Source organism: Lipotes vexillifer, unplaced genomic scaffold (genome assembly GCF_000442215.2).
Source record: "Lipotes vexillifer unplaced genomic scaffold, Lipotes_vexillifer_v1.1 scaffold100, whole genome shotgun sequence".
NCBI classification, from domain to species: domain Eukaryota; kingdom Metazoa; phylum Chordata; class Mammalia; order Artiodactyla; family Lipotidae; genus Lipotes; species Lipotes vexillifer.
Window position 1 is genome coordinate 2,523,393 of NW_006774075.1, and position 25,114 is coordinate 2,548,506.

Here is a 25,114-nt window from a genome sequence, read left to right on the forward strand (position 1 = left end):
TTCCTGCTGGATGTCTAACCTTGAGACACCTCCCAGCAAACAGCAACAATTGGAATAATGATGCCCACCACCTTTGACTGAAACCAAGTATGTGCAGGGTATTTAACAAATGTTTTTCTCACTTAATCCTCACAGCAGGGCTGTGGCCCAAATATCAGTGTCTTCAATTTATTTGTAAAGAAACTGAAGCTCAGAAGGTGAAACCATGAACTCAAGGTCACACTGTAGAGCTAGCCCTGGAAGCCAGGTTGGTCTGACTCCAAAGACAGGCTCTGATGGGCTCCCCCATGATGTCGCCCTCTAGCGGGAAGGCCCTGGAATCCTGGGCTGAAGCTCAGGCTGCTAGAACAATAGAATTCTCAGCTAGAAGTTTTTCATTCAACTGGAGAGTTTGAGTGTTTTGATTTGGGGTTAATTTCCTTCTTTTCCTTATTTTGTTTCTTCCTCCTTAACTTTGTCATGGGACTTGAATGAAACACAGAACACATGAAGCCAGAGTTTCTACCCTGCAAGGATTTATACTCTTAGGTGTTTCTGCTACTCTCTGGCCGTGGTAATATCATAATCACCAGCAAGAACTGTGTGTGGCGACCAACTGTTGGCCCAGAATGACTCACTGAATCTTTGCAACCTTACAAGACAGTCACCATCAATATCCCCATTTCACAGATGTGGAAACTGAGGCCCAGAAAGGTTAAGTAACTTACCTACGTTCTTCAAACTTTGGAATCCAACCGTGGCTGGCTGGCTCTGGGGCCCATAGTCCTCACCTAGCTGCACCACCCTGTGAATGACTCATGCATCTGGGAGAAGCAGATGGGGGCTGTTTCATTGTCTCCCCTTATACATAATGAACTCCATCTAACAGTGTCGTGAGAGGGGTCTTGGCAAAGGCCACGTTTGCAGGGGACCTGGGCAACCATGCATCACTCTGAAGAAGGAACTCTTTTGTCTTTTATATCACTGTCTCCTGACCTAGCCCCTTCCTGCTTCCCTGGGTAGTACCGTTGAGCTTTGCGGTAGGGCAGGGCCATTAAGAGCACAACTTTTCGCATCAGACCCAGTAGACATGAATTCTAACTCACCACTAACTACCTGTGGGCCTTGGGCCACTGACTTTATTTATTTGAGCCTTAGTTTCTATATCCATAAAAATGAAGCTTAGAGTGGTATCTGCTACATCAAAAGCACTCCACCTATTAGCCATTATTTTTTATAGTGTGAAGAGTTAGCAACATCCAGGTTCAAATCTAGGCTCCACTACTCATTTGCTGTGTGACTTTGGGCAAGTTCTTTGGCTTCCCTGAGTCTCAGTTGCCCCATCTGTATAATGGGAACAATACTTGTACTGACCTCATAGAGTCGCATGAGGGTTAAATGAGATTGTTTGTGAAGATCTTAGCAGAGCATCTGGCATATGGGAAGCTCTCAGGAATGGTAACTCGTCATTTTTTAGGTCTTTAGTTCATTCTACCATGTAAAGAGCTGATAGCAGTTTAGAATGTTAGCCCTCCCATTGGTATTTGCAGTTTTGTACAGCTCAAAGCCTTACATTGCGGGGATGAAGATCTATCTAAGAGAATTCGGTGCTTTTGAAGATGGAAGGGACAGATTTGAGGAGGGAGTGCTGGGGCTGGAAACATTTGAGAGCATCCACATTGTGTGCTGAGGTCCACTCAACACACATCATATGATTAATTTATACATGCTATAAACTATGTGAGGTGCAGACAGTCATGGCAGTGTTTACAGGTGAAAAAGCTGGGCAGAGACAGAAAAGTGAGTGGGATTATCCAAGATTTTATACCCAGTGAATGCAGACCTGGGACCTGAACCAGAGGCAAACTGGCCCTGGAGCCACAACACAGCTGCCTGCCACACCTGGGCCGGTGGTTGTGTCTTCACAGCTCTGGGATCCCCTGAGTGGCATCCAGCACCAGTCAGAGCCACACGTCCAAGGCCTTCCGTGAAAGCCAACCATCTACAAAGACATCTGATGAAGGAACAACCCCTAAAAGGGAGCGGTGTTGGGCTGTTCATCATCAAACATTTTGAGACCAGGGAATGATGCCTCAGATGGGTAAGTGACCAATCCCAGAAGAAGCTTTGGTGTGGAGAAGGAACGGTGGGGACCATGGTGGGGGGCAGAGCTGGGGAGAAGCTGACAGGGACTCAGAGTCCCAGACTGACCAGTTCTGGAATTTTCCGTGCCTTCCCGGGGAGGTGGATTGTTTTTGTTGCTGTGTTGTAAAATCAGCGTCTCTAGAATGAGCAGTTCATAGCCTATACCTTAGGGTTCAAACCGGCTGACCAGGTTAGAGGAGGTCCAATGTCCAGAGACTCTACAGTCCTCAGATGCCCCTGGACCCAGTGTCAGAGAAGGCATCACACTGTCCTACAGACACTGACTCTTCATACGCTTTACTTCCTTTCTCTCTGCTCAGCCTATAGGCTGCAAGGGCAGTGTTCACATCATATCAGCTGTCTGCAATCAATCATAGGAAAGGCAGGACGGAGCGCAGAGCAGGGAGGGAGTAGGGAGGGCGAAGGATGTGGTGGAATTTGGACCTGGAGAGAAAAGGCTCTCAGCAGCCGCCCATTTTCTGGAGCATCTGCATTCTCTGAAGTCGTGAACTATAACACTCCAGCCAGTGTTCCTGAGAACTCAGGAGCAGGGCAATTTCAGAGCCTACACTTAAACCACTCCTTCCTTCAGGGCCTGTAGACACCACCATGAGGAACCTGCCTCTTAGGGTGCTTAAAATCAGCTATAATGTTTTGCTCCCAATGGTGGGGTGTAAGTTTTCTTTGTTGAAATTTAACATTTTAGGGATTTTAAAGTAAGAATGGAGGAATATCAGGTGTAATGATGGAGAGACAGGGAAGCAAGTACCCAAGATTCCCCAAACGGGGTGTTCCTCATACAAAGGCGGTGCTGAATGCAAGAGGGGCAGAGTTGAAAGCACTGGTTGCATCAAAAAGCACCAGAGAATCAACGAGACGTGATCGCTTTGTGTTCATCACTGGATACACGGCACTCTCATGCTGTCCACCATCCCATCAGTAAACAGTGAGTGCCAACTACATGTCAAGCACAGGGCTGGGCACTGGGGTCACCGATGTGAACAGACAAGGTGCCTGTCTTGGGGAGCTCACAGTCTACTGGGAGAGCTGGCTCCGAGACCTGTACACAGCACCCGTCATAGAGCAATGGCGGGGATGTGCCCGGGTGCCATGGCGGCGCAGCAAAGGGAAGATCCAGGCAGGTGGTGGTGTCTGAGCCCAGCATCCTAGTGGGGGGCGGCGGGGATCAGGAGGCAGGAAAAGCGGGCTGGGAGTGGAGAAAGCAAACCAGGCAGAGGAGATTGAGCAGGGCCAGGAATTGTGGACAGCATGGTGTGACCAAAAGCTTGGCATTGCCAGGGTGGGCAGGCCAAACATGGAATCTCTGAGAGCTGAGGTGGGGGAAGCAGAGAGAAACCAGATCAAGGAACATCTCCTATGCCGAGTGATGAGCTGGACTTAGTGTTTCCGGGTCAGTACTTCTCAACGCTGGCTGCACGTTACGCCCAACTGAGGAGCTATTTAAATATACACACGCACATAGACATATATACACCTATTATATGCCTGGACCCTCCCTCTGTCACTTCAATAAGACTGTGGGGTGGAGCCTGTGCAGAGGTATTCTCTGAGTGCCCACGTGATTCTGACGTGCAGTCAGGTTGAGAACCTCCACTGTTGACAGCCTTCTTTGGCCTCCGTGGGAAGAAAATGGGAAGGGACAAGTCTGGCAACAGAAAGACCAGTTAGGAGGTGAATTCATTTGCCACGACTGCCGTCACAAAACGCCACAGACTGCGGGGCTTAAACCACAGAAATTAATTTTCTCACACTTCTGGAGGCTGGAAGTCCAAGATCAAGACGCTGGCAGGTTTAGTTTCTTCTGAGGCCCCTCTCCTTAGCTTGTGTCCTCACATGGCTGTCCCCCTGTTTCATCTACGTCCCAATCTCCTCTTCTTGTCAGAACACCAGTCATACTGGAGTAGGGCCACTAATGACCGCATTTAACTTAATCCTCTCTTCAAAGGTCCTAGCTCCAAATGCAGTGTCCCATTCTGAGGTACTGGGGGTGAGGGCTTCAACATATGAATGTAGGGGTCGCTTCATTCCATAACTCAGAGTAGAACAGGAGGCTGTCAGAGTCACTCAGGGGAGAGACGGTGAAGGACAGCTGCATGTAACGCTGTTGGGGATTAGAGCTGGTAGGATGATGGGGGGATCAAAGGTGACTCCCCCGTTGCTGGCATGGACAACGGTGCCATTGGTTGAGGTGTCTGTGGGGAACAGAGAGGAGGAGGTGGTGTGTTCCCTTTGTGGTATGTTACGATTGCAGATGGGGCTTTGAAGAAAGACCTCAGCCTGGGAATAAGATGTGCATGTCATCCGTATGTGGAGGGCAGTTGAAACCAGGGATGTTGATGAGACCCCCTGCCCTCTAGAAGGTGTAGACAGAGAAGGCTGAGGACCAAAGCTTTCAGAAGAGCAAATTCTGAGATGCGAAGAGAATGAAAGGAATCCATTTGTGATTAAGCCACAAAAACAAACCAAAAATCAAAAAAAAAAAAACCCTATCATTTCTTTCTCTTGAACCTGAAGCAGAGTCCCCCTAAATCATAAAGAAGTGACATGAAGCAAGATTATGAATAAAGAAGATAAAGCTGATGGGAACCACGAGTTACATAAAAGAGAAAATGAAACAAGAATCAAGAAAGAAGTTACTGACGGATCCTTGGTTTGTTAATTAGGGGTCTGGCTTTCCACATCTCCTCATTTGTTATGTGCTGCTGGTGAATTAATAGATCTCTCAACAAAAGGACATTTAAATCAATGTATGACACCTGCTTAAATTCTCAAGAAACCATTAATTACACATTCTTAAGAAAATGAGCTATGATACAACCCTTCTAACTGTATAATTCCTATCTATGATTCTTAATCACACGACTTTCCAGCTGCAAGATGGATCTTCTCTGTTCATGTTCTCTGGTTCTGACCAATTAAACATTTTCTTTCATAATCATAACACTTCATGGGCCAAATCTTCAAAAGAAAAGGAGCTTGTTAGCAACATACCATCTCCCCTTGCTAAATTATGCTGAATTCGAATTCCTAAAAGTATAATATATACATACAGGGCTTTATTAACACATTCAGGCTTAGCAGAACAATGGCAATATTATTTTGTGGCTTGATTTTGTTTGAATGTGTTTTCAGAAGAATTCTTTAAAAAAAAAAAAACTTTATCAATTACTAAATAAATTCCTGCCAAACTGAGGTCAGATTTTGCACACAGCCTGTATATGCTGAGAGAATACAGATGACAATGATAAGAGTGTGTAAGTTTATTCAGAAGAAATCATTATTTTCTAAAAGAATTAGAATGTCTATACAGACAGCCTTTGGGCATTTTATAGCTTGATTCATGTTTAATGTTCACTGACAACATGTACCTTTGAGTCATTTATTTCATAACTGTACAGTGGCCACTGTAGATTTCTTTTCCAGAAACCACTCATTTCCAATGATCAAAGCACAAGTTTCCTCCACTGGGGGTTTCTGAGTGCAATACAGGAGCAGCACGGGGAAGAGTGAACGGTCTGGTTCCCAGTTAGCTGCTCTGCCTAAGATTCCACAATCCTGCTATCAAGCCAGACTCACCAAGCATAAGGGGGAAAATTAAGGGTTTATGGCCTAAACCAGGGCCAAATCTGACCATGCAGTAACCTCCTGTCAATGGCTGCACAAACCCAGGCACCCCATTGGTTTATATATTGTCTTTGGCAGAGTTGAGTAGTTGCAATAGTGACTGTAAAAGCAGAGCCTAAGATATTTACTATCTGGTCTTTTGCAGAAAAAAATTGCCATCTCCTGGTACAGACTACTTGCACTTAACTACCTGAACTGCTGTGACCATCAAAACATCTTAAAACCATTTTGAAGAAAGAGATACAGAAAAATACATGCCAAGAAGCCAACCACGTCATAATCTACTCCTGCTGGATGCAAATCTACGTCATCTAAAGGCAGCTTTCTTTTTATTCTTACACTATCACCTTCATACACCCTTTTATTTACGGTCCCCCAAACAAACCATCAGTTGGTCCAAGGTAACACGTTGTTTTTTGGGCAGATGTGAACCACTGATTTCTTTGCCTAATGAGTCAATAAGACATGGGAACCTGCAAAATTAGGGGCTGGAGTTAGTGCCCTTCATCCAGTCCTTAATCCAGGATGGGGCAGGATCTTCAAACATCGCCTGCTGTCCATCACCTGTGAGCACTGAGGCTCATGTGATGGGCAGACGCTTCTCAAGGTGTCCGGCAGCGGGAACACAGCTAGGGATGGAGTTTCTTCGTTATGTAGACCTCGCTTGCTTGTGACGTATTGAGGAGCCCTTGGCTTACTGCCCTCGCTTAATTTGACTAACATCTCCAGACCCCACCACTTTCGCATGGTTTTGGAACAAAGACAAAATGCCTATGTTTCTGGTACACATTTTTTTCAAAATCAAAATCTGTCTAGGGCCGTTATCTACCCTCCCCATACCGGTCCTCTCACTCATGAAAAGCTTTTCACGCATAGGTGTAGGATGGTCCTTGCGTTCAGCCTGAGAACACACTGAGAAAATATGAATTGGAGAATGCAAGAAAGCTTTTCTCTCCATTGGATTACGCCTGTACTCTAAAGGCCAGCGAATAAACCAGCCACAGGTACAGACGCTTAATAAAACTGTTCAGGAGGCTCTAGTAAGCAGGGCCATAACCGTTTCCACCCACTTCGGTCTCGTACCTGATCTCCTTGTAGCGTGTGCTGGTCAAGGGGTGTCTTGGTGGCAATGTTGCTGTAGTAGGCGTAGGACAACTCCCAGTCCAGGGGGTAGTGATCAATACCCTGGTAGTGTTTGTACCCAAGGTTCATCGAAGACAGCCTCTCACTGCCCTGACCTCCAACCAAACTATACAACATGCCCTGTTAAGAAGAAATGGACAGTGTTCACAGGATTATAGAAAAGGGTCATAAAATCCTAAACATAGAAAGGTCATCTGGCCTCACCTCCACATATAAGCCTAGTCATTCCAGAAACAAGTTAACATGCCTTTTTAAAAAACGTTAGAAAAGAAGACACGAGAGCTTTCTAATGGCTATCTGTCCTTCTCAATGTCTAACAGCTGAAAATTCCTTTGTCCTTTTCTCAGTGAAGATTGGGAGTCCTCCCCTGACTTACCTCACAGCATCTCTTTGTGTATCTGACAACTGTTCTAAGGACCTCGGTCCACTTCAGCTATGTCACCTACGGTCAGATGATCTGAATAGTGGGCCACATCCCAACCTCACACTCTCAGAACGTTAGTGTTGGGAAGGGTCGAGATCGACTGGTCCAACCATCCCATTTCAGAGTTGAGGAAATAGAGGCTCAGCAAGTTGAAGTCATACGTCCTTGGTCAACGAGCCATTTTGTGACAGAGACGGGGCTAGAATCTTCTAACCTCTTCCACCTTGGTGGGGACTGCCTCAGGGACGTGGGAAAGCATGCCGTCAATCATGAGCTTCAAGTGAAGTGAAGTCAAGTGAAAGGAACACAGAGCCACCCAGGAAGCTCTAAACAGTCTGAGTCTCTTCAAATCCAGGATTAACAATCCCACGTGCACAAACAAAAACTAAAAGTGATCAGGGACCATTTAGCAGCACTTATAAAAATGCGATTCCAAACGTTAGGCAAGTTGCATAATAAATTTGGATTCAGTACCACAAAACCGTCTAGTATGACATTTATTTTAATGACAGGAGGCTGGATGTGACCATACTTTGCTTAGAGGTCCAAATGATTTCACTTAGCTAAAAAGTCTTATGGGATGCTGGACCCACAGCCAGAATAGTTACAAGAATTGGGTAAGAGGCACCTGTTCTTGAATGACTGGGATTCTGGTAAGCCTTGCCCAAACTATTCCTTTGACAGTATACCAATCATATCCCCATGCCGTGTCTAGAAATGGACAAAGTGCCCTTTTTCACTCACTGACAGCGGGAGATCCTGTATTTAACACAGCCTTAGGCTGTTTTTCTTGAGTGTAAAGTTTTTAAAGGACTCCAGGGAAAATGAACATGTCCAGTTCCACCGGGGGCATGAGAGCCTTACTCTGCAAATATAAGGCAGGTAACTGATGTTCCTGTGAAATACTCTACCTGCAGCTGATCCCGAGGTACATTTAATCCAGTTTCATAAAAGACTGCGAGGTAGTAGGATGCTTTATGGTATCCACAGCAGCTGGCATCCATCAGAAAGGGGACGACAGAGCTAATTTGGTGAAGACCATCAACAATGGAAAGTCTCTTTACAGCCTTCTCGAATATCCGCCCACCAATTTCTAATAAGGATTCACTTTGGTTCCTCAGCACTGTAAATAACACAATTCACAGAACACACAATTAACTACCATGGGGTCGACAAAATAAGTGGGAACAGCCAACTAAATCACCTGAGTTATTAATATGGTTGGTCCTGCAGTGACTTGATATATACCAGCTTCTGGGGAGGTAAATCAAACCCGTTGAGGGTGACATTCTGTAAACAGCTTTTCCTTTGGCACTAAACGACAGCCTAGTATCCTGGAGAAAAGGATGTGCCTTCTATAGCTGAGAGAGCGCCTCAAGAGAGTAATTAACTCAGTGTAACTCACCACCAAGTCAGGACCACCGTTAACTGCCAGAGAGGTTTTTTTTTTCCCCTCTAAGACTCTGAAGGAGGGTGTGTTTTATCTCAGAAATAGTTCCTAGGGGCTGCTGTAAAAAGTTGAGCACAAGAAACTTTCTTATCATCTTTTGCTTCCGGTTTTCCTTGTGGGTTTCTAAATACAATAAAAAGAATGAGTCAACTTTTATTGAGGGCCTATAAAATGCCAAATACCGGGTTGAGTGTCTTATGCAAATTATGTCATGTAATCCAAACATATTTTAAGAGGTAAGTACTATTATTGGCGTCCTCATTTTTCAGATGAGGAGACTGAAGCCTGGGGAAGTCGACTAACTTGTCCAAAGTTACCAAAGCTGGCAAATGGCTGAGCCAAGCTTAGAATCCAGCTTGGTAGGTCACAAAAGCAAGATCCCTACTCACTCTGCTCCACCTACCTCCTGATTAACGGGCAGCCAGTTGTCTTAATAGGTACCTTGCCACCATGGGTAGAGACCTCTTTTATGCAACTGCTTTAAGCTATGACACTTCCTTTTACCTAATTCTCCCATAAATTCTTAAACTCTTAAGTCCAAATGGGCAAGTTATATGGCCCTATAATCTGTTACAGTCTTTTAAAGTCCGTCTACATTATTCATCTCTCGTTTTATTAATTCAGCCAATGAACGTTTACAATTCTATTCTGTGCATCTACTAGGTGCTATGTTACAAACAGCTATATAGGATTGCATAGGTACAATTTCCATTTAAAGAGATGTGGTCAATTTATTTAAAACTAAAATTTTCTCCCCCCTAAGAATTATACCCAACATTTTTCTTTGATTTTCTTCATTCCATCCCAAATTAAAATGTTACTAACAACTTCCAGGAGGCAACAAGAGACTCACTCTATCAGCGCTCCATCAAGGAATGAACAGAGATGAGTTTCCAATGCGGGAAAACTCTCAATGAGAGGATTTGAGATTAGATTTAAGGGCAATTCCGAGGCATCAACACAGAAGACAGTGGGATCCACGGATGAAATTGTGAAACCCAAACCACTGATTATGAGCTAATGCCTATCCCTTTGGGCACACAGGCAGGCTGGCTGCCCCTGGTAGGGGGGCACATGCCTTCACTTGCCGAGCTGTGGAAAAGGAGCCCACCTACCCCCTCACCCAGCGCTAAGGCAGTCCCATCTCCTGGCTCCTGGAACCCCTCACCTCCGCCCTCTCCAGGTTTCTGAGAGGCAGCAGCTTGGATCTGCTTTTACTTACTCTCCATCCCAAGAGGTAGGTGCTAAAAACAGCACCTTAACTAAACACGTGGAGTTTGCTCCTCTGTTTTGTTTTTAAGCCCTAAAGAAATAGCTGCTTGTTGTAAAAAAAATAAATAATAATAATAATAATAATAATATAGATTTGTATAAAACAAAAACAGAAGTCCTCTCTCTCCCAAACCTTCTTTAATAGTGAAGATAAACTGTTGAAAGCTTGGTGTATACACTTCCAGACTTCTCCTTGGCATAGACAATAATTCATTACACCTCTATCTGCCTATATACATATATATTTTCTTTCCAAAAAGCCGCTATAGGTTTGCACTCTCAACTTTTGTCCCCTTATGAGTGTATTTTTTTATCAAACTATATTTGATTTACAATATTGTGTTAGCTTCAGGTGTAGAGCAAAATGACTCATATATACATATTCTTTTTCAGATTCTTTTCCTTTATCGGTTATTACAAGATATTGAGTATAGTTCCCTACGCTAGACAGTAAATCGTTGTTGTTTATCTGTCAACTTTCTTTTTTAAATTAACCACACACCACGAATACCTGTCCACAGCAGTCAGAAGCTCATTCTTCCTAAAGTTTCAATAGTATTGCATTCTATAGCAGTGCCATTCTTCCAACCGGTTCTCTATTTTTAGACTCTTGGGTTGCTTCCACTGCTTTTGCTATAACCAGCAACACAGCAATGAACATCCTCGAGCATTTCCCTCTGCTCATCTGTTGGGATGTATCTGAATAATAACCCTCTTTTCCACCAGGAGGCCGGGGATCTCCTTTTGGATTCTCCCTTTGCACAGCTGAGAGAAAAATTCCATCCTACCCAACCATTAGACAGGATAAGAACTTTCTCCACTAGATTTGGTGTGTACTGCAGTACTCAGACGGAGTTGCAAAGCAAATCCTACTCCTACTTATTCATATATTTACTTTGAAATACATACTCGTCTCCGATACCCCTCTGAGCAAAGCAACATTAACAATTTGTTAACGATTCATTCCAGCCTTACCTGCTCTGCCAGATTCATCTTGCTGTGCAGTAGAAGCCAGCACAACATTGTAAAGCAGCTATACTACAATAAAAATTAATTTTAAAAAAAAAGAGCCATTTCACACAAAAAATAAAATAAAATAGGCATTAAAAAAATATCTAATATGATGAGTTTTGCCTGAGTACCCACAGACGTGGGCTCTGGGGGCTCAGAGGAGAAAAGAGACTCCAAGCCAAATGGAGGTCCAAATGAAACACTTGCCCTGCTGACCTCTGGCACAGAATCCCAGCAATCATTACTGTGATCGCCCAGGTAGGAGGGCGATCCTTCACAAAGTTCAAATCCTTAGCAAACACACAAAAAACTTTGCAGACTGAAACGGAGGCAGGTTGAAAAACCTTCATTATTTCTTTTACCTCTTAAAATTCTTAACTCCCCCCAGACATTACCAATCAGTACTTTCTCTGCAAGAGAATCTAGACAATTTTCTGCACTAGTGAGTATAATAATAAAATAATAATACTTCTAAAGGAAAACCACTCGTTTTGCACATTCTTTAAAGTTTGAATTCCAAATGTGGCACAAAATCAAAGCTCTGATGTCAATGGTGGTATGGTAAAACTGGCAATTTAAAAATCCATTTAATGAAACTGTTAATTTCACCCAACTGGTTTAGCATATGCATTTTTTCTAGTAGATCTATAACTAAAAAACATGCCTTATTTATGGAGATTAATGGAGTAATGAAAAACAAACAAACAAAACAGAAGTAGGAGCCATTTTCCCATTTTTCTTTCTTCCTACACCAGGAGCTAAGGAAACAAAGGCACCACCACCATTAACTCTTAATCTCCCCAAGTAGCACAGCGTTGTTTATTGTGCTCTTTTTTCCTTTTTCCAGCAATACCACAAGGTCACCATTTGTGCTTTCATCACTGGTTTTTGTTTGTTTGTGTTGTTTTTTTTTAATTTTTGGCTGCATTGGGTTTTCGTTGCTGAGAGCGGGCTTTCTCTAGTTGCGGCGAGTGGTGGCTACTCTTCGCTGTGGTGTGCGAGCTTCTCATTGTGGTGGCTTCTTTTGTTGTGGAGCACGGGCTCTAGGCACACAGGCTTCAGTAGTTGTGGCACGCAGGCTCAGTAGTTGTGGTGCATGGGCTTAGTTGCTCCGCCGCATGTGGGATTTTCCCCGACCAGGGCTCGAACCTGTGTCCCCTGCATTGGCAGGCGGATTCTTAACCACTGTGCCACCAGGGAAGCCCACACTCATCATTAAAAGAGGCAAAAAGCAGAAAATGAGAAGGTAGGCACCTACTGAAGGAACCAGAGCTGCCTCTGATGGAGAATTTGGGAGAAGAAAGGCAGACTTATTCCTTGTGAGGGGAACGAGACAACAAGAGGAAAGTTATTTTTAGTTTCAAGCTTCCAAAAGGTGTAATGCATCCAGGGAAGAAGTTTGAAAAGGGAAAAAAATGTGAAAGGAGAAAATATCATTTACCCAGAAAAGGAAAGATCTTCACCAAGTTTACTGATTTAAAAAAACATAGCACATCCTTCATTTGCATTCTCATTTGATGAGCTCCACTGGGTTCCCGAGACTCAAAGAAGTGGCTTATTTCTCTCTCAAAAGTAAACTACTTGTGCTTTTCTGTCCTGTGCACATTGTCTGGTTTTATACATGTAACTTCTCCCCCTCCCTCCTTCCCTTTCCCTCTTTCTCTCTCTCCGTGGATTTTTTAAAAAACTATAAAGATGCTTTCTTAAATTAAAAAAAATAAGATAAAGGTCCTTTAATGAACAACAGTGAACATAGCTCTTAAAGGACACAGGATCCTGGCGTTACTAAATAACCCCATTGTGTTTCTACCATTTCCATGCTCTGCGTTTTAGTCTCCAAATAAACATTACAATTGTTGGCAAAAATAAGAAGAGTTAGAAATGTGGTATAGACACACAATGGAATATTATTCAGCCTTAAAGAGGAAGGAGATTCTGACAGATGCTATAACATGGATGAACCTTGAGGACCTTACGCTAAGCGAGATAAGCCGGTCATGCAAAGACAAATACTGTATGATTGCGCTCATATCAGGTATCTAGAAGAGTCAAGTTCATAGACACAGAAAGTAGAATGGTGGTCACTAGGGACTGGGGGTAGGGGCAGGGTGGGGAGTTGTGGTTTAATGAGTACAGAGTTTCAGTTTTGCAAGATAAGAAAGTTCTAGAATCTGTTGTGCAACAATGTGAACGTACTTAATGCTACTGAAGGGTACACCTAAAAATGGTGATGATGGAGAATTTTAAATTATGTGCATTTTACCACAAAATGTTTTTTAAATTACAGTCCTTAAAGAGGGAGGGTGTAAATATTTGGGGATTCTCTTTTGCAGTAGAAAAATAGGGCTCAATCTTTTGGGAACAACTAGAAGGTGGTGACCACTCCTGACCTCACTGGGCAGAATGCAGAGGACACTCCTACTGGTTGTAAGCTTCCGACCCTGCACTCCCTGCACCGTTCTCATGGCTCCTTTGAAGTACGTGGTTGGCTCAGGGGGAGAGCAGATGATCCATCTAAAATCACACAGTGTCAGGGGAAAACGCGGCCGTCTGAAGCGTGCACGTGCAGCAGCCTGGCAGTAGAGTTGGCTGTATATGTGAGGAGAGGCTGCCAAGAAAAGGGTGAGTCTGTCGCAAAGAACCAGAAATTACAGGCCATTGTCTCATGCTGTCATATATATATTTTTTAATGCCAGGAAAAAAATAATTCCACCAATTAATTCCCTTTGTGGGAGCTATGGGAGCTGACGTTTTTCTTTGCATTTAACCTAAGTCACTCTCATTCAAAACATGGCCCCATCTTTGTCCTATCCTGGGCCACTTGGTCAATACTTGTCTAGTGAATGAATGAATGGAAGGTTGTGATACGAGTGACTTAAGTTACTCATACGGTTTCATTCCTTATCTCTGTTACTGCACCTACTCGGTTCCTACAGCAAGAATTCTAAGCAGCCAACATCTGATCCTTGAGTCTGTTCTTGTAGCTTATCTCAGATACAAGAAATGTAACATGATGAGGATGTTCTAGTAAAGTCTACTGGTCAACAGGACCAAACAGCTCAGGCCAGCAGCAGAGATGCATGACGCAAACATAGTTCCTATTGACTAGAGTTGTCCAAAGCACTCCAAAGCCAGCTAGACACTCACAGCAGGATAAACTTGGATCAAAAGTTATGTGAGGAACCAGGAATAGATACATAGTCACACCAGTCTGACTACTCTGCTTTTTATAGGAGACCAGAGTAAAGATATGTAAATAATGTAATTTTTTTTTTGTCCCTCAATTTACAAAATCAAATTTTCTGCACTTCTCTCAGGATTGTTAGAAACTGGGCACAATGTATGACACCAATATCTCTCCAGGGTTAACCACATAGATTATCTAGTTAACTATGGTGGCCCCAAGCAAGGGCAGTGTGCCAGGTAGAGAAGAATTTTAATGGGTATAAGCCCTACCCCTGCAGGAGGCCCCCAGTCCCTATGGATGGGACAACGTGAACTAGAAAAATAGGGGGTGAAGGTAGAATGGGAGCCTGAGGTTGGTTCTGGAGATTTGCCTACCCTGCCTACCCTCCCTCCCCACCTGCTTCTGGGCCCCAGGAAATGGCAGGGAGAGGCGGGATGCAGGTGGCTGCATGCCCAGGGAGATAGGGGCCCCTCCGGGTATGCTGCCCGGCGCTGATCTAAGCTGACTTGGCACCAGAAGGACCTGACCGGCTGCTTGGGCACCAGCAGTGGGCCCTGAAGTGGCAACTCCTGCTTTGTGCCCCCTCTCCCCCAAGGCATGGGCCCGGAAGCCTGACCGAGGGCAGCTGGACGCGTGTCTATGCTGCAGTGTGACAACTCCCCAGCACTGCGGCCCATCAAGTGTCAAGGTTTGGGGGCTCATGATCTGGGTTAATTAGCTCCCTTTCTAGGCCTCCACAGAGAATAAAATCACTCTGCATTCTTTAAAGGAAACTTCTGAGCAGTAAAAATAACACAAAAACATTCTTTATTGAGAGTATTTGCTTGAAAAAGAATGTTTTGTGAAAATGATTCACTCCTTTTCCTAACCAGTAAAACTATATTTAAATATATCTGAAATCTCATAAAGCCAGTTTTGAGGTGATGTGGTCTTCACCCGTTTAGCCTACACTTTCCAACATGCATCGCCCTCTTCCATTCACCTGTCTCAGGGGGCAGTTCCACCACCTCCCAGAAGACCCACGAAAACCCAGCAATTGTCTCTGCCTGGTAGTAATAGTGTAACACTTACACAGCAGTGATTCTCCACCGGGGGCGATTTGACCTCTCTGGGGACACTTGGCAATATCTGGAGACATTTTTAGTTGTCACCCTTGGGTGGAGGTTTATGGCAGGGGACAGAGTGCTGCTGGTATCTAGTGGGTAGAGACCAGAAATGCAGCTAAACATCCTACAATACACAGGACAGATCCTTCACAACAACGAATTATCCAAAATGTCAGTAGTGCCAAGATTGAGAAACGCTGTTTACATAGAGTTTACTAAGTGCCCATACTCTCCTAAGTGTCAGTTCCTTAACCCAACACTACAAGAGAGGGACTATTGTCATCCCCGTTTTGCAGATGAGGAAACTGAGGCTCAGTGAAATGAAGTGGCTTGCCCAAGATCACACAGCTAGTAAGTGCTAAGTCAATATCAGAATCAGGTCACTTGGCTGCAGAGGCTATGCTGACACCTCACTCCACATGGCCTCCCTTTCCCAGATCCAGGCAGTGATGAAGTCCCTCAGAGCCAACCCCTTATATCCTGTGGCTCCGTCTACATCACTCTGTCCCATTCAGGCCTCCACCCTCTCCTCCCTGGGCCATGCAGTGGCCCCCCTGCTTCCAGCTCCACGGCACTCTTGTTTACCTCCGTCAGTCTCCCACTGCTGATGAGAGTGACCTCAAAAACCCAGATCTGATCACGCCTCTAGCCCCTGCTTGAAACCCTTCAACAGGTCCCTGTCACCTACAAGGTAAAGCTCAAACTTGTCAGGATGGAGTCTGAGCTCTAGTAAGGAGCCCTGCCATGTTGTTGGTGGGAATGTAAATTGGTGCAGCCACTATGAGAACAGTATGGAGGGTCCTTAAAAACTAAAAACAGAACTACCATATGGTCCTGCAACCCCACTCCTGGGCATATATCTGGAGAAAACCATAATTCAAAAAGAGTCATGTACCAAAATGTTCATTGCAGCTCTATTTACAATAGCCCAGAGATGGAAACAACCTAAGTGCCCATCATCAGATGGATGGATAAAGAAGATGTGGCACATATATACAATGGAATATTACTCAGCCATAAAAAGAAACGAAATTGAGCTATTTGTAATGAGGTGGATAGACCTAGAGTCTGTCATACAGAGTGAAGTCAGTCAGAAAGAGAAGGACAAATACCGCATGCTAACACATATATATGGGATTTAAGAAAAAAAAAATGTCATGAAGAACCTAGGGGTAAGACAGGAATAAAGACACAGACCTACTGGAGAATGGACTTGAGGATATGGGGAGGGGGAAGGGTGAGCTGTGATAGGGCGAGAGAGAGACATGGACATATGTATACTAACAAACGTAAGGTAGATAGCCAGCGGGAAGCAGCCGCATGGCACAGGGATACCGGCTCGGTTCTTTGTGGCTGCCTGGAGGGGTGGGATAGGGAGGGTGGGAGGGAGGGAGATGCAAGAGGGAAGGATATGGGAACATATGTATATGTATAACTGATTCACTCTGTTATAAAGCAGAAACTAACACACCATCGTAAAGCAATTATACCCCAATAAAGATGTTAAAAAAAAAAATAATAATGACCTCAATAAAATGACCCTAATTTGCGCATCAAAAAAAAAAAGATACATGCACCCCAATTTTCACTGCAGCACTATTTACAATAGCCAAGACATGGAAGCAACCTAAATGTCCATCGACAGATGAATGGATAAAGAAGATGTGGTATCTACACACACTGGAATACTACTCAGCCATAAAAAGGAACAAAATAATGCCGTTTGCAGCAACATGGATGGACCTAGAGATTATCATACTAAGTGAAGTAAGCCAGACAGAGAAAGACAAATATATGATATCACTTATATGTGGGATCTTAAAAAAAAGATACAAGTGAACTTATTTACAAAACAGAAATAGACCCACAGACATAGAAAATAAACTTAGGGTTACCAAAGGGGAAAGGAAGGGGGTGGGATAAATTAGGAGTTTGGGATTAACATATACACACCACTATAAGTAAAACAGATAACCAACAAGGACCTACTATATAGCACGGGGAACTATATTCAATATCTTGTAATAAACTATAACAGAAAAGAATCTGAAAATATATATATATATATATATATATAACTGAATCACTGTGCTGTATACCTGAAACTAACACAACATTGCAGGTCAATTTTACTTCAATAAACAAATAATTTAAAAAAAAGAATAATCACTCTCCAGGCCTTCTCCGGCTTCCCAAATTCCTTGCACGTCATTAAAACTGACATGATGTTCCCATCTCTCTGCCTCTACTCTGCCCGCAATACCTACCCCTACCTTGCTTATCTGGCAAACATCAATTGACCCTTCAAGAATCAATCCCAGTGTCACCTCCTCCAGGAAGCCTTCCTGGAGCACCCTAGACTTCCAAGTAGAACTGACCACTCCCTTCTTTGTGCCTTTGCCAATTACTCCCATAACTTTTATTTTTAAAAATACATTACCATTTTTCTTTGCTTTCAAGTCGGTCCCTCAAGGGCCGAGACCTTGTACTATTTTACTTACCTCTGAAGTCCAGCCAAGTAACTGAGCAGTCACTCAGCAAATATCAAATGAACCAAAGATGAAATATCTTGTATGGTTTGAATTCTTTCAAGATGGGGTGAGGGTGAATCACTATCTGCAAAGAGAGTCTATCCCACTGGACACTGCCATTTTTAGGAAGTTCTTATATGCAGCAGCAGTCAGTTTCTGCATTGCCTTGACCCAAGGGTTTGGTCATATGCCCAGGAATACCAAGGGCTGCCGCTGACCGTTAAGATAGTTCTCACTACCCTCCTTCTCATTCCCTTCCCCAGGCTGAACGCCTCCAGCTTCTCTTCTCTTCCTAACAGACACTGTTTCAAGATTCCTTGTAGTCTTACAGTATGTACTTAATTACTATGCAAACCTAAATCACAATGGACTTAAGCTGGACACATTTGCAAAATATACACAGATTCCTGAGATGCTGCTTAAAATGTACATCAAATCAAAGGTCTCAAGTTCAAGGGCCCGAGGGCCCGGGCAGGTAAGATCCATGACTGAAGTCTGCAGGAGGTGCTCAACCAGAGGCAGGAAGGGTTGTGGATGGACAGAGCCTGCCTGTCCCAACCACACACCTCTGGGATCGCTGCCACTCAGGAACGGAGGCCCGGCGTCGCCAGATCTTTGGATCTTCTGAGAAAAGCTAGAAATTTTCATTTTCATAGAAGTTTTTAGATCGCTGTAACTAATTTTTTTTTAATTGAAAACAATGTGTATGCCAAAAGCAACCAGCCAGCTCTGGCTGTCAGCTGCTTGTTTGTGGCCTTGGCTTTAAATAAAGAATTGCTCAAGTGATTCCGAAATTTAAGTTTTTGTATTTAGGGTTGAAAAGGTGCACAGATACATTGAGTGGTGGACACATTAAGGGCAGAATTTAAATTTGAAATTAAGCTAGAACACTAGGGTTAAAAATAACTTCAAGGCATAAATCACTAAAGAGGGTGAGGGAAAGCAGAAAAACAGGGACCTTCCTAACCAGTGTCCAAAGGCGAGCGAGGCACAGACTCAATTACCTGTCACCAAACCCATCTCCAGCAAGGCCTGGAACAAGCTTCGGTGCTTGGCTTTCAGCTCCTTCTCCCAGAGGAGGGCTCTGCACATCGAGGGCTGCCCGTACCTGAGCTTCAGGTCCAGGTAGGAATTCCGGAGGTCGCCTACAGGAAAGGGAAGCACAGGATACCATTAGAGGGAAGCCTTGCCTCTCTAACTCCCTTCCTCTATGGGGAACTAGAAATAAGAGGTCAGACTTAGCATTACTGGATGTTGGTTTGGGTGCATCAGGGATTTGAAACTGGCTACAATGCCTCTGCCTCGAGGTCACAGATTCAAAGCCAAGTCCAAGGGAAATGTGCCAAAGTTGCTGATGGCTGTTGAATAATTCTACAGAATGAGCAGATGGCCTCGGACTGGTCCCCAGGAGGACAATATCTAGGCCATTTTATTGGCAGTGTGAGTCAACACAGCACAGGGACCCCCCAGGGAGGAAAGGCAGTTGAAGATGTTAGGAGAATCTTCCCAATGCCACCAAACAGATCTGCATGCCAGACCGGCCTTCTGACTCTGGGTATCTCTCCTGAAATTACATCAGCTATCAAAATCAGTTTCTTTCCTGTTTGGGATATTACTATTCCTATATATCTTCCCTTCTTCTGACTGCATCATATTTTCTGGATGATTCAGCGGTGAGAGCAGCAGCTGGGAGACTAGTATAGCCTATTCTTAAATTAAATTGCAGAAGTGCTGCCTTTCTACACTTACCTATCACCATCCCTAATCACTTCCTATGACCATTTTATGTGAACCCTTTCAGAATGGGGTATGTTCAACATGTATCCATTCCTCCATGGTCTGAAATGGGAAGCTCGGCTCTGGAGATGTTGAGATTATTTAGGCAGGACTGAAATACTCAATTTACTTTTGCTGATGGCAAAGGCCCCACAGGAATTTCTCTTCCAGAAAGAACATATGTGACTAACTCTAGTGCCACCATATCATGCAAGAAGATCTATAGCCAGAGAAATTTATAAGTGCTGGAACATTGGAAGACAAGACGGGATGAGTTTTATAACAGATACCCACTCCGTATGAATGAAAGGATGTCTGCAAATACGGGCAGGCACAGAAGCAGTCTATTTGAAATTCATTCCTTCTGTTGAAAAGTTACCAATGTCTCCCAGAATGAGTCCATTTCAAAGATTTAAAAAATAAAACCCAGCCCCAAACAACAAAGCCATTGTTCAACATTTCTGAAGGCTAATATTCAGATATTAATGGTCCAAGACAAAAGTGCACCGACGGGGAAACATTTCTAATGATTAATTTATTTTCCAATTCATTTTTATTTTCTTAGACTGGCCTAAGATCCCATTATGGATGGGAATAATGCAATTTGAGGCTCAAAACACTCTCATTTATATTCTCAAACTAAATTACAGCTAGTTGAAGCCACGAGGCAGGTTTGGGTTCTTGCTGGCTGTTGATCTTGGTGGGATCTACGTGGAAGGCACACTATCATTTGCATCCATCTGGGGAGGTCATACTTGCCCCCATTGGTCAAGTCACATATGTTCTATTTCAACCCCCTTATGAAAGAAGCCAAGTGTGTTGCTACAAACGCCTGGAGCTAAAAATCGCTCTCCTGAAGTTCAATACTTACATGCTTCTTGTCTCCTGTCCCCCTGCTGTACCGTGGATGTGTACACAGATACTATTTCTTGAACCTCTGCACACCTTTCATAATATAACTTGATATGTTCAGCAAGCTGCTTCTCAAGTAGGGGATTGAAAATCTACAAGAGGGCAAGAAAACAGAATGAACAACAATTGTCCTCAAACACCCATGGGTACCCATGAGGCTACGTTCAGGTGGATTTCCTTCTCCCACTGATAGCACCAGGTGGCTTGTTTGTACACAGATCATCTGCTTTGGATTCTCAAAGGAAGGGTGTTACTAGTAATTCAAGGACACGCCAGCTCTGACTGCTTCCCTCTAGCTTCTTTTGGTGTCATCTTCTCCTCTGCAGAGCTTCTTAAGTGTTAGGATTTCCCAGAGACCAGGCCTTCATCATCTTCCCTTCCCCGCCGCTATGTGCTATCCCCAGAAAATGACATTCATCTCCCCTGAGTTCCCAAAGGACCCCAAGTCTACCAGTACTGCACCTGCTGCCTGGAAGCCTCCTCTCCTTGTCTTCTGTTTAGAAGGCTCCTACTCAACCTCCAAGAGCCAGATCCAAGGTCATCCCTTCAGGGCAGCCTCCCTAACAGCCTACCCCATCCTCATACATGTACCGATGCAGAGGACCGCACCTCGGCACTGTCAAACACAGTGCTCACATCTTTATTAAAGCATGTACCCCATTCTTTCATGGCTTATCTGTTTAAGACCCAGGCAAGGAGCTCCTCAAGATCATAGACCTTATCTCAACTCAGTGGTTTTCAAAATACGGGTTATGACCCATTGGAGGGTCGTGAAATATTTCAGTGGTTTGTAACCAGCAGTGATTTTGTTTTTCATAGAGCAGAACACAAAATATCAGAGTACACTGAATATAGCAAGAATCTTTATCGTTAGCAAAACTCTTATTTTATATATATATATGTGTTTTTATATATATATATATGTATATATTATATACATATATGTATATATATGTATATATTATATACATATATATTATATATATATATGTATATATTATATGTGTATGTATGTACATGTGCATTATATATGCATATGTATGTACTGCTCATGCTATTAAATAGAGTTCTTATTGTGCACCACCTTCAAAAAAAAGTTTGAAAGCCACCACCTTAATTCATCTTGGATGCCTCAGCATCTTGCACAGAGCCTGGCACATAGTAGGTGCTTAATAAGTACTGGCTGCACACATGAATAAAAGAATTTCAGTTTTTTCCTCTTATAGAGGTATCTCAACGGGGGCTCTAAGATGATCTATGGGTGATAAGGTGCCCCACTTTTCCGAATTGACTGTGCCTAGTGACTCCTGCTTTTCCCAGAACAAATCCCACAAGGCCACAGGAATGAAAGAAGGTTCCTTTTTGGGGTATCCGGTGATCTCCTTACCAAGGCACAAAAAGCAACCGGGGTGAAGGTTCCCTCATGGGGAAGCCCCCCTCTAATAGCCGCCAGCCCTGCTGGAGCTGGCCTGGAGACTCCGACAATTCCATTCCATTTGTGGGTGGGTTTTGGACTTGAGAATTCAGTGCTGACTACAAAGCCCTCTATGATCTCCACCACCGCAGCCCACCTACCCAGTGTGAGCCAAAGGCCCTCGTTTCTGGAGAGAGCAGTAAGCAGAACCAAGAGTACTATTTGCTGGACTGTCTCCTCTTTGATACTTTAAATAATAGCATATAAAAGAAGCTTTACCAAATAGCTAAGACTCTCTCCTTTCATTAGCTTAATAGTTGGATAGGCAACAGCCTGATAAAAATCGACTCTATAATTAAGCTACTAGTTATTAAAACAGGGGAAGTAAATGGTTTCCATTTTATGAGCACTAAATGAACCAAACGTTAACAAAAATCTATTATCACGTTTGCAGCGTGGAGGGGGAAGCCTCAATATTAATTATGTTTGGTGACAGAGCCGATGCGAGGTCCGGCTTAGATAAATCTTTTGTTTACACTGGACCGGTTCCACAGCCCTGAGCCACGCGCCCATTACCCATAAGCATTCGAAAACTCCTTGGTCCCCTGCACTCACCTGTGCAGGGTGCAGAGCATGGAGACGATAGTACCTCAGGGGTCCAAAAAACCCTTCAATGCCGGCCACATACCTGCTCCCTCCAATAATGAAGTACCCAGCGGTGTCATTATAATGGAAATCCTCTCGGAAGCTAGAGAAGAGCAAAGGGTTAAAAGAGTTCTGGGTTTGAACAGATTTTTTTTTTTTTTAAAGACTCTTTCTCCTTGACTTAAAACTCCAAATTTCTGCAAAGCCTTCTCTCTAGTTCTAGAAGATGAGACCATGGTGGGGTCAGGCAGACTTGGGCTAGGATCCCAACCCTGCTATTTACCAGCTGTGTGACTTTGGACCAGTTGCTTAACCTCTCTGAGACTGAGTCTTCTCATTGGTAAAATGATAATTCCTCTCTTACTGGATTGAGAAGAGGATTAAGTAAAGATGTACAGCATCTAGCAGCACCTGGCCCACCATAAGTACCTTTTTTTCCTTTTTATTTATTTTTTATTTGACTGTTTATTTTATATTGGAGTATAGTTGATTAACAATGTTGTGTTAGTTTCAGGTGTACAACAAAGTGATTCAGTTATACATATACATATATCTATTCTTTTTCAAATTCTTCTCCCGGTTGTTACAGAATATTGAGCAGAGGTCCCTGTGTTATATAGTAGGTCCTTGTTGGTTATCCATTTTAAAGATAGCAGTGTGTACACGTCAATCCCAAACTCCCTAACTACCTCCCTACCCTTCCCCTCTGGTAATCCTAAATTCCACCATAAGTATTTAATATGTGCCGCCTATTGATATTGGTGAAATTGTTTAGCATCATTGGAATTATTTGGAATTGCTGATCTTAATTGGAAGTATTCTGCTCTAAAAGGAAAAAAAGAAAACTTGTTGCGTAGATAGAAGGTGGATGTGGAGGAAAATAAAAACATACCCTATTAGATAAGAACTGAGGTCAAATTCAGAGTTAGGAGAAAGAGGCCACAGCAAGGTCAAAGGGCTTGGCCAAAGATAAGCGGTCAGCAGAGGTGATTTGTTGGAAGTCCACTTTGTCCTGAAAGACTTAAAGGATGAGGAAGGAAAATGGAGGGAAAAAATGGGTCAGCATGAATAAAATGCACAAGTTGTTCCTGGCAGCGTTATTTACATCCACCAAAGACTGAAAAAGTTTAGGCGTCTGTCAGTGAGGACTGGTACCCACATCCATCCAGTGGGCCCTGGACATCTACACAGCTTAAAAAAGGACAAAGGGCTCTGTGTACTGACCTGGAATCATCTCTAAAATACATTGTTCAGTGACAAAATAAAAATGAAAGAGCAGAACAATAAATATATTTTTATCCAAGAAAGAGGAGAATGGATTTTTTTTTTTTTTGTATTTGCATTAAAAAAAACTCTGGAGGTATATATAAGAAACTAATAAAAGTCTTTCCACATGGCATGGGGGTTAGGGGATGGAGTGGATGGAGGGCAGAGCTGGAAGCAAGACATCTAACTGTAGACCTTTTCACATTGTTTTGGTTTTTTATACGATGTGCATTTATTACCTATTTAGAAAGTAAAATAGGAATGGGTGGACAAGGTGCCATCAGAGCATATGTGAACAGCAAGGGCGGATCAAGATAGGCATCAAGTGAGAAGCCAGGCAAAGACAAAAAGAGCCAGGGAGCACAGAGGGCAGATGGCAGCAGAAGGGAAGAACACAGCATGTCAGGCAGGCCGCCAGGAGCCCGGCAGCCTCAAGAGCGATGGGCCAGGGTGACACGGATGGGACAGAGCAGCCACCAGTGGTTGGGTTGGAGAAGCCAGGCAACCGGGGGTCATCCCAGGAGAGAGGATGGGCTGTTAGGCAGAAATCCAACCCTGGGCAGGTGCTCCCGGCTGGAAGGAAGACAAAAAGGTGAAGAAATGGACACTCTGACAACATCAACCGATGGCAGCAAGAGGGAACACTTAGAAATCAGCTTTCTACAAAGGCAACTAACGTGGAAAAGAAATGCTTTATTTCCTGCTATTTCTTTTTCTGGAATCTCAGGCTTGAAGGGCACTAAGAAGATGACGGTCTCTTCTCTTTTTTTTTTTTTTTTACGTGGGACCACAAAGTTATTATCTCTGAGAGCTGTGAATTGATTAAATTTTTCAAGACCTTCGAAAGATATGAACATTCCAACTACCCTCATGAGGTATTACCCAGCACTCAGGGGACACAAAGCAATGCTTCTGCAGTAGAAGCTCTCATAATAGAACTCTGCTCAATCAACTCACCGGCTCACCTCACGGCTCATCCCTACAACACGCTGGATGCTTGCCAGCTGGAGGTTCCTCTCTGGAGGCTTCTTCTCATTTTTTTTTAATTTGAAAAAAATGTTTTTTTTATTTTTTGGCTGCACCGTATGGCTTGTGGGATCTTAGTTCCTCGACCAGGGATCGAACCTGGGCCTCTTGCAGTGGCAGCACGGAGTCTTAACCACTGGACTGACAGGGAGTTTCCTGTCTTCTCATTTTTAAATGGAGAT

General features: G+C 43.6%; 1 protein-coding gene across 2 annotated transcripts in view; it reads right to left on the reverse strand.

The window, feature by feature from the left end:
• Positions 1 to 25,114, reverse strand: part of SEL1L3 (SEL1L family member 3) — a 97,794-nt gene that overhangs the window by 38,994 nt on the left and 33,686 nt on the right. For both annotated transcript variants that reach the window (XM_007448806.1, XM_007448807.1), the window contains exons 7-11: positions 22,611 to 22,743; positions 20,541 to 20,673; positions 18,898 to 19,038; positions 8,248 to 8,459; positions 6,853 to 7,032 (exon numbers count right to left, since the gene is read on the reverse strand). In XM_007448806.1, coding sequence (XP_007448868.1) covers positions 6,853 to 7,032; positions 8,248 to 8,459; positions 18,898 to 19,038; positions 20,541 to 20,673; positions 22,611 to 22,743 — 799 coding nt within the window. The remainder of the gene's footprint in view (positions 1 to 6,852; positions 7,033 to 8,247; positions 8,460 to 18,897; positions 19,039 to 20,540; positions 20,674 to 22,610; positions 22,744 to 25,114) is intronic.